A 10,813-nucleotide genomic window follows, 5' to 3' on the forward strand; every position below is an offset into this window, starting at 1 on the left:
ATGTCCCCCTTTCTTCTCAAACAGCACACAGCATCTAATGAAGGTTCTGAGGCGCCCTGCCCTGTGTGTGAATAGATTCTGACAATAAAGAAGCCCCTCTTGACTATGCAGAGAGGGATAGAGTAGGGGAAGAGGCTTTAGGGAAAATTCTAATCCCAAGAAACAATTGCCAAGATTGTGGAGACACTTAGCCATCAGCTCAAGTAAAGAATATCAAGAACCGTCCACAGTGCTCATTTTATGAAAAGCTGAATTCATAACATTGTATTCTTTCCTTGTTAAAGATTCTGCTTGGTGGGATGACGCAATTTCATTCATTTCAGTGTTCAAAGACTAGATAATGCTAATCTCACTCATCACTTGTCATTGCATTCACAGAGATAATAGACTTGGTTATAACAGAACACACATTCTGTCCACGATTTCCGTCCTTTGATAATTGTTTTTTTTTAATCTGTGCTCAATTACCAGATTATATACAATGCTCTGTTTCCTTTCCCAATAAAACTGACAAGTTATGAGTGATAATGTGGTACTGTTTCCTGTTATGTGATGTAGGCAATGTGTTAAAATGGGCACAAAACAAATCATAAAATGAATGCTTCTACTTGTCTCCACAAACAGTAGTATGCCAGATTCCACATAAATCTGTCATACCAGGGCTACATCATTTCACAGTAACTCCTCAGTAATCAGTAACCATAGTAGTTTCTCCTAGCAACAACAACCGCCTTGAGTGTAGAACGGCAGCATATAATAATCTCTATGCTTAAAGCGGTAAAGTGAGAAGAGTTAATCTTATTTGAGAGGCATTTGGCACGGATGCAGCAATATTATACTCATCAAACATTCCCATTTCACTGTAGCCCTCCAGCTCTGGTCCCTTTCCCTACTGCCCTGCTGGGGAAATCTCCCAGGATCCTCTACTGCAGGGCTAAACTGGGCCTCTACTTCCTCTGCTTGGGAGACTGGGTTTAGACTGCACCAGCAGTGCGCACACACACACACACACACACACACACACACACACACACACACACACACACACACACACACACACACACACTCTCTCTCTCTCTCTCTCTCTCTCTCTCTCTCTCACACACACACACATACACACACACACAGGAACTGGGATACACACCCCTGTTACTCCCTTAAAGGAGGACCATAAGACACCAATTAATGCAGCCTAGCCTGCCTGAGTCAAACTACAGAGAGAGAGGGAGGGGGGGGGGGGGGGCTGGTGCAGAGGAATTGCTGCTGTCTCATGGATACAGCTGCAGGAAGGAGAGTCATGGGGTGGGGAAATGACATCTTGTGCAATGCCATACGGAAATAGAGAGTGAATTTCTGTGTAGATAACAATAGACTTTAAATGCACTCACACACACACCCACACCCACACACATACACAGGCAGCTTACACACACTTGAAAACACACACTCGCAAACACACACACACACACACACACACACGCACGCACGCACGCACGCACGCACGCACGCACGCACGCATGCACGCATACACACACACACACACACACACACACACACACACATACATTCAAAGAAGGAACTATAGACGCAAATTCCTGACTGAAGCTGACTCTCCTCCCCCCAGCCTGTTTCTCATAAGCAGGATTGATGTCTTCAACCAAACAGGCTGTTTATGATTATATTTCAGCATCTCGCTAGAGGGAATCCTCGCCTCTGTAAGAATTAACCACAACATCACAGAATCACCCTACGGCTATTAGCAGACAACACACATAGTGTCTCCTCATACCACCAGTGAAGAAATCAGATATTATATTAAGATGGCACTGAGATAGTGTATACTAATAACATATGCCATTTAGCTGACACTTTTATCCAAAGCGACTTAAATTGCAGTGAGTGCATACATTTTTCAGTATATATGGTCCCAGAGGGAATTGAGCTCACAATCTAAGCGCTGTTAGCGCCATGCTCTACCAACTGAGCCACAGAGGACCACATATACTGTATACTGTACTATACGGCTGTGAAATATGATATGAGCGTTGGCCATACAGAGGCTATTGTCTTGGCTGCCCTCGGACGAGAATGAAAGTGAGTTGTGTCTCAGAAACCTTGTTCATGTGTGTCAATGTCTTTGTTACGAATAGAGGAAGATTATTCATTGCTGACCCTGCTTGAGATACAGTCTGCTTGCATTGTAATCGCACATTTCAGATATTAGAGCCCACATACAGTACAAAGATTATGAGTTATCCAATGCTGATTTTTTTCCCGTGATGAATCCATTAGAAGGAAGCCATTGCGTGCCGATGGAGACACAGATGGAGTCATTACTTAAGATGTATGTATTCAAACTGAAGCGATTCTGCAGATAGAGAATAGATCAACCCCTGGAGCAAATGCACTAATTTCCATAACATTATACCAAATATCCAGATTTACCCCTATCTCCCCAACAGGATATGAGCTCGGAGATCAAACCAGTTCAAGGGAAGTCTGCCTTTTATTCATATTGCAGACGGTACGAACACTCTAGGAATGCCATCCTAAAACGATGTTAGGTTTTTAATGACACTCGGTTCCAGACCCAGCTGAGCTGAGGGAAAGCCAGGGCGGGGTCCTCTGGCACAATTCTCTCTCTTTGGCAGACAGACAAAACAGCTTAGACACACACACACACACGCACGCACGCACGCACGCACGCACGCACACACGCACGCACACATACAGTTCTGGAGCTGAGTCAAGTCATTTCACATAATGTTCTGTATTAAATAGATAAACTGCCTCTGCAGGATTGGGAGAAAGTGAGTGAGATCATCAACACTGAGCAGCTGTGGAGCCAGTATCAATATCACCCCAGGGTCTGGAAGGACAGCTAAAAGACATTTGAGAAACAGCATTGGTCCAAAAGGCAGGGTTATAGAAAGTATTTGTGGATAGTATTTATGAAGGGTCTGAAGTGTGTGCGAACCAGTCCATATACAACTGGACCCCATTGGAAAAACCAATATTAGGAAATACCAGATTTTTATTATTACTTCCATGTGCTTCACAACAATGTCCTATTCCTCTGGAATCTAATGTATATCTGGTGGATGGACAGTAATATCATATTAACCCACAATAGAGTCAAAGAGAGTAAAGAGAGTAAAGAGAGTAAACAGTAAACAGTTCTGTGTTAATGCCTTCTGTCTGAGGTAGTTGGTTTTTCACAGGTCTGCCGAGGCCTGAGGTGGCTGAGTCATGGTGAGATCAGCTGGAGAGAAATGGAGTATGAGAGCAGCAACAGTCACCGCACCCTGTCTCTCTTGGCCGGGCTGTTTGGACAGAACCTCCTGTTAATGCTAAGCGGGCCTTTGTTTGCAGCGTTCATTATTTGAAACAGCCCATTAGACAGCTCGTTAGTGTTACGTGGGTATTTTAATCAGTTGATTCAACACAATTGTTATTTTCCTAGTACAAATGGTGACCAGTGTTGCTTGTTGAAATGAATCCCAGACGTAACTAGTCATTAGGCACAGGTTATTTGCTATGTGCCAACCATTTTACAATGTAGGATTTGAGTAAACACTTTCCTTTCCCTTTGTCATTTCCGAACCTGAAAAAATCAAGTGCAGCCAGTGTTCTTTTGGGGATCTGTTTGAATTACCATCATATCTGACTGTGTCATGAACTTCCACACTGCATTGACGTCTGGGAGTAGGGTAGTTAATTGAAAAGCTGGTCTCCTCCCTCCTTGTGTCAGAGAGGTCAGGGCGTTATGGAGTAATGGTTATTAAAGGGGAGAGAGGTTGGTTCCACAGAGGAGAGAGAGAGAGAGAGAGAGAGAGAGAGAGAGAGAGAGAGAGAGAGAGAGAGAGAGAGAGAGAGAGAGAGAGAGACCAGCGTGTGATTGACCTGCCCAGATTAACCCCTTGACCTTCAGGCTGGCCCTCCTCCACAGCAGGGGGCGTTGTCATTAAACCCAGGCGTCACGCTGGGGGTCGTTGCTCTCTCTCATCTCAGAGCGTCCCCACGGACGATTAACCTGACAGGGCGTCACTGTGAGGAGCATCAGTCTTCACCGAGAATCCGAGAAATGGTCCGTCCTCATGACCAGCCGTCCATACAGGTCCTTAAATGAGCTTGCCCGTCTGACTTTGACAAATAATAGGGAAGAGATGTCCTTGTGGATAATGGGTTTAAAGGTCAGATCATCTGGAGTGAAAAAGAAAACACTGTTTCATATCCACCTTTTCACCTCCTTTAACAGACAGATATGTATCAGTTCAGTAGACCTACACTGAACCGTAGCAAGTCTGCAGTGTGAAGAGAGGTCTCAGGGTTCATATCCTCTATACATTGAATCTCCGATTCAATCTCCGATTTCTTAATTCTGTCTCTGGTCTCCCCCCCTCTGCTTTGCTCTCTGTTGGAGCCATGTCTTTGGCATGTACATGTCTATTATTCATCTCTCCGTGACACAGGAGGGGCCCCCAGAGGGAGGGCGGTTCCCCTTTCTCGCTCTAACACACACACACACACACACACACACACACACACACACACACACACACACACACACACACACACACATACACACACACACACACACATATGGATAGCGTCGCCATGACTACGAGTACAACAGGCTCTTTACATTTGCAGGAGAGTGAATGTGAATGTTTTTTTTTTCTACTCCTTTCTACCTCAGTTCAAATGGGTTTGTGGAAGCAGAGTGAATGCCATGTGAATGACACAGTAAAAAAAAAAAAAAAGCCTTTTAGTCCTGTTTTGGCCCCTTATTTTCTCCCTCTGCTTTCCCACAATATTTACTACCTCTTCCTCACAGACTCACAAAGCCAAATTGCCCCTCCAGTCCATTGTTGTGGCTCTTAACTCCCTCAGATGTGTTTTAGAGTAAAGAGTTATAGATGGTGGGGTGTGGAACTAAGTTACTGTTGGAGCAGTCTCGCTCCAGACTCCTTGCCTGGGGCATTGGCGCTCCATGTTATACTCTACCCTGAGAACAATGAGGTGCTCTTCTTGTGTATGGGTGTAACCACAGAGATAATATATTATGTTTCTACCGTTGAGAATCTGCTTCTCCCTGTATTCATATAGAACAAGAATTCTATTTCCATTCGTAATACAGCCTCTAGCCGTTGGGAACGACCCTCTCTAAGCTCCTAATGCTGGAGGTAACACACACAGTATCACATATTTGAACTATATTAGACTACATATATTAGACTCACATTTCCCTGGTAATGAATCTCCGGATGTATATCTGATATATTTCATCTATGTGATACATGTAATTTGATACCAGGAGACTAGAATCAAGGTCTGTCTTTTCCAGAGGGTCACAATGTTTCACTTTTAGTTCACCAGAGGTGTCCGAATAATGACATAATTGTGTTATCTAAAGTTCAATATAGCATCCCCCTATAATGATTTGATCATGCCTACACATGTGGCTGAAATTAGTCTCCACCGCACATGTGCAATTCAATCTATTCATATCTCATGTGGTATGGAATGTAGTAAATGAATGACAGGTGTATAGACTCCTCAAATGTCTTGGGAAAGACCAGGTGTGGAAAATCTGCTAAAGCCTTGAGCCAACATAATATCACTAGCAGTCTTAACACAGGAAGTATGGGTTTTGGGTTATATTTAGATTTGACTAATTAAAAACATGGAGCTCTGGTTGTGATCGACCTGTTGAGTGACTCACTGATAGTCTGGGACTGAGAGGAGATGACATCATATACTATATACTGTATCTCCCTGAGACGATGCTTGTACATGTGCATACTACAGTAGTAGTATGTAGTCATTGTACAGTAGTAGTAGTATAGGGATATCATATTGCTCCACTCTGCAATTAGAATACATTGCAGGTCTACAACGTGTTGCCAAGAGTATTTTCCCACATGATGATTATATAACTCTTAAAAACGTATTCTCAGAACGTGTTTGTTTTTTAATACACATGATATAATACACACCTGTGCAAACAGATAAGGTTAGGCCGTGATGAGATATCATAAGGGGGCTCTGTGGTAATTACAATAACTAAAATGACTGATAACATCAGCACGTTTAGCATGCATCAGTTAAGACTAAAGCCCATAATGTGAGCTCTATTGTCTGTGCGGCTGCAGGGATTCGCTGGGATTACTGAATCAATAGTCTGGGCCAGGGTTTAATTCCTGACTTAATGAACCCATTATAAAAGGATGCCTGAATCAGATTTAGTTGTTGACCTTCAAAACGATGCAGAAAGTAATTAAGCCAACAAATTGGGCTGATTTCTCTGGGGATGGGAGGTAGGGATGGGATGATGGGAGGATGGAGGGATGAGGGAGGGAGGATGGAAGAGAGAGAAAAAGACATGCTCGGGCTCTTATTGATATTGAAATTAAACATTGAAATGCTGTAACGTCAACTTAATTGTGCATTATAATATGGTTGAATTGTGACGGTGGACTTAAACCCTTCATCTCTTACACCTATGGTTTATAACTGCATGGGAATATACAGTACAATGAATATACAGTAACTCCCCCACCCACCCCCACCCCACCCTACACACACACACACACACACACACACACACACACACACACACACACACGCACACACACACACACGCACACACACACACACACACACACGCACACACACACACACGCACACACACACACACACACACACACACACACTCACTACTATTCAATCTATAAACAGAAATAAAACAAAAACAAAAACAAAAAGATGAGATACTACTGCGTTACATTTATTAATTTTGTGTCACACTTCATAGGAACTTCAGTGGTGCATCTTTTCATACATGTCTGTCACATTCATTGTCTTCACTCATGCATGTTGTGAGAAGCATCGCCCCATTTCCCTTGCCTATACATGAACCAATAGGACCGTAAATTCCTGCTGCTGTTGAATGTGTGTGTGTGTGTGTGTGTGTGTGTGTGTGTGTGTGTGTGTGTGTGTGTGTGTGTGTGTGTGTGTGTGTGTGTGTGTGTGTGCGTGCGTGTGTGTGCGCGTGTGTGTGTGGGTGTGTGTCTTGTTGTCTCTGTCTCATTGCTCATTAACGCTGGCTCATTATTCACCTTGAGACCTGGTGAGATGTGTGTGTTTGCTCAGTAATTACCCTCTATGTGATGGATGTCTGAGAAATGGACCTGAATAGTGGATCTGTCTCTAATTGGTCTCCATGTTAAACATTCCCATGGGAAATAGATTGTGACACGCTCACATTGATATTAGTTTTATGGACATGCCTTTTGTCATCTTTAAATGTGACAGTCATACCACATTAGGTGACCCTCAATTAAAGAGGGAAATAAACATCTTATGTAAATCCAAACCCAAACATATATTGACATTATCAACCATGATGATGCACACAATACAACTTGAAGAATTACTTAACATGCCTTAATTAGTTAATTACAACTATCTTAATTTAACCTAATCATAATATAGCATACATTGATAACATTTTTATTGTCCATGGAGTTTTTGCAAACAACTTTAGGTTCAAATGGTGTCCTAAAAGTATTCTTGTGGATATAGAATTTCATTCCTTGCATACATACGTTTTCCAATCTTGGCCCTTATCTTCAGCTGGCTGTTAGCAAAAATATAGAACGGGCCTTTAAAAGTCAATTGTCTTGTTTATGTGATTGACAGGACATATGATCAGAGGGGCAGAGTTTTCACTACCATTTGATTGAGGCAAGAAGTATGGGTAGAGTTTCTCAGTGAAGGTGTAGCCATTGAAAGAGTAAATATGAGACCTCGCTTCCACATCATAAAAGGATACCTGACCCCCCTCATAATCCACAAACACACCCACCTTCTGGACCTTCTGTTTCAGGGAGAGAGGGACAGAGATGTTTTCCTCAGCCTCATAATCATTTTCATCCCTCAACATCACAGTCCAGAATCCATTCTCTGGGGCCAATGTAATATCCTCCTTTCTGTTGACGGACTCCCTGGCCACCCCTAAAGCCCAGTCAGTCTTCCCCTTCACCTGTACCTCATAGTAAAATCTCCCTGATGTGAACCCCTCCTTTGCTAAGACTTCGAAGTAATTGTCAAACCTCTTTGGATTCTCAGGAAGATTCTGTTCTAAGTCCCCAGTTTTCACCTGTTTCCTATCCTCAGACAATATAAGATAAGGGTTTGCAGTGTCAGGGTCCAGGGTCACATCCACTGCATACTGCTGCACCCTCTTCAGCTTGACTTCCGGCAGCTTCTCCATCTCTTTATTCAGTGTTTCCTCCAGCTTAGACACAGCTCTCATCAGAGTCTCCACACACAGATCACTGTTAACACTGATCCCAGACCAGTCCTTTTGTGAAGGGGTGCACAGGGAACAGAAGATCTGGAGAAGGTGGAGATGGTCCTCAGTGTTTGACAGTTGCCCCAGCTCAGTGCTTCTCTTCTTCAGCTCAGTGATCTCCTGCTCCAGCTCTTTAATGAGCCCCTCAGCCCTCCTCTCTTCTGCTTTCTGCCTCACTTCAATCACCTCAATGAGCTCAGCCTGGCTTCTTTCAATGGAGCGCATCAGAGCAGTGAAGACCTGCACACTGGCTGAAATCGCTGTCTCTGCGTTTTTCTTTGTGACCTCTACTGATTGTTTGATCTCCTCAACCTTCTGGACTCGTGTATGCATCATACGCTGTATATCGGTCATCATCATCCCCAGTTTCGCCATCTTTTCTCCATACACTTCCTCTATAGGGACAGTGTCATGGGTCTTGTGGTCTGTTTGACTGCACAAGACACAAACACAGGCCTGGTCAGTCCTACAGAACAGCTCATATAGTCTCCCGTGCTTCTTACACATCCTGTCTTCCAGGTTCTCCACTGGGTTGATCAGCTTGTGTCTCTTAAAGGCTGAAACTCTCTGATGAGGCTCCAGGTGAGTCTCACAGTAAGAGGTCAGACACATCAGGCATGACTTCAGGGCCATGAGCTTGGTTCCAGTGCAGATGTCACAGGCCACCTCTTTACTTCTGGCAGGGCATCGGTCAGGGCTGCTGGTAGCTTTCACTTGAACTGACTTCCTGAATTGAGCAGTCATATCAGAAATGAAAGTGTTGATGCGAAGTTCAGGTCTCTTGCTGAATTTCTCTTTACACATTGGACACTGACATAGGTTATTGCTATCCCAGTACTGTCTGATACATGCCAAGCAGAAGTTGTGTCCACATGTTAGCGTTACAGGATCACTGAACGCATCCAGACAGATAGGGCACAGGAACTGCTCTTCAGACAGGAGACAGCTGGAGGTGGCCATGTCTGAACAGAAACCAATAGAAAAATGTTAAACACTGGTAACACTTTACATTAAGTTGCCACTATACCTGTGTAGTAACATTGTAATTGCTGTAGTAGTAACATTTTATTAACATGTTGTTACATACACTCACTGAGCACTTTATTAGGAACACTATACTAATACTGGGTAGGGCCTCCCTTTGCTCTCAAATCAGCCTCAATTCTTCGTGGCATTGATTCCACAAGATGTTGGAAACATTCCTTTGAGATTCTGGTCCATGATGACATGATTGCATCACACAATTCCTGCAGATTTTCAGGTGCACTTTCAAGCTGTGAATTCTACCACATCCCAAAGGTGTTCTATTGGATTCAGATCCGGTGACTGGGAAGGCCACTGAAGAACACTGAACACTTTTGCTCATTGTCATGTTCATGAAACCAGTTTGAGACGACTTTTGCTTTGTGACATGGTGCATTATCAGCTGGAAGTAGCCATTAGAAGATGGGTAAATTGTGACCATGAAGGGATGCACATGGTCAGCAACAATACTCAAATAGGCTGTGGCATTCAAGCGATGATTGATTGGTATTAACAGGCCCAAAGTGTGCCAAGAAAACATTCTCCGCACCATTATACCACCTCCTTAATGAGAAGGTGTACAGGTGGTCCTAATAACGTTTTTGGTGAGTGTTATAATCAAAATCAATGTTGACAGATGGTTTAACCATACTGAATAACAACCAGAAAACTACTATCAAAGGAGTTGAACATAGTGTTACAGCATTTATCTTGTCCATATAAACCTCTTTACTCACCTGCGTTTATCTGTGAGAGTGTACAGTGGATTTTGTCTCTGTAATATCAATCTGTGGGATCAAGGACGCTCATAGAAATAGGAGACTGTTGTTGTGTCGAGAGATTTTTGAAGAGCTGGAGAATGTCTGCTCTCGTAAACAATGTGCTATTTGTCCACCCACTTTATTTTCTCTTCTGCAAAGTGACGTTAAATTGCTCCTCCCCACCCAATGCACTCTGACTGCTCTTCCTGAAACCAAGTTAACCCTTTGAGCTCGCGCTCCTCCTGACTACAATATTTGTAGTGACTGGATTAATGGCAACGTTCTAACATGAAAGACAGAGAATCAGATGAATTTTCTGTAAATGGAGAGGTGTCTGTGTGTGACTGTTTCCACAGTGAATATCATTGATGTTATTACAGGTTCTGACAGACAGACAGACAGACAGACAGACAGACAGACAGACAGACAGACAGACAGACAGACAGACAGAAAGACAGACGACTAATTGATGTCCATGTAAAATATTCCTCTGGGAAATAAATTCTGACACTTGCACTGTGATGTTAGTTTTATGGACATGCCTTATTATCTTTAGATTGAATTACTATGACAGTCATATCACGCTCAATGTTTTGGGAACAGTATTACAAAAACAGGCCCGGCCCTTGGACACCCACACACAAGTAGGCCACCTTGAACCATGACAACG

General features: G+C 43.3%; 1 protein-coding gene across 1 annotated transcript; it reads right to left on the reverse strand.

Moving 5' to 3' along the window:
• Window positions 1-6,811: 6,811 nt before the first annotated feature.
• LOC310813365 (E3 ubiquitin-protein ligase TRIM21-like) lies at window positions 6,812-10,186 on the reverse strand. Its single transcript, XM_083682323.1, has 2 exons — window positions 10,120-10,186; window positions 6,812-9,321 (listed from the first exon to the last, which is right to left on the reverse strand). Exon 2 carries the CDS (start codon window positions 9,317-9,319, stop codon window positions 7,670-7,672), a length of 1,650 nt encoding a protein of 549 aa, XP_083538449.1. The 5' UTR covers window positions 9,320-9,321; window positions 10,120-10,186; the 3' UTR covers window positions 6,812-7,669.
• Window positions 10,187-10,813: the final 627 nt, after the last annotated feature.

This window comes from Argentina silus (genome assembly GCF_951799395.1).
Source record: "Argentina silus genome assembly, chromosome: 12".
NCBI lineage: Eukaryota > Metazoa > Chordata > Actinopteri > Argentiniformes > Argentinidae > Argentina > Argentina silus.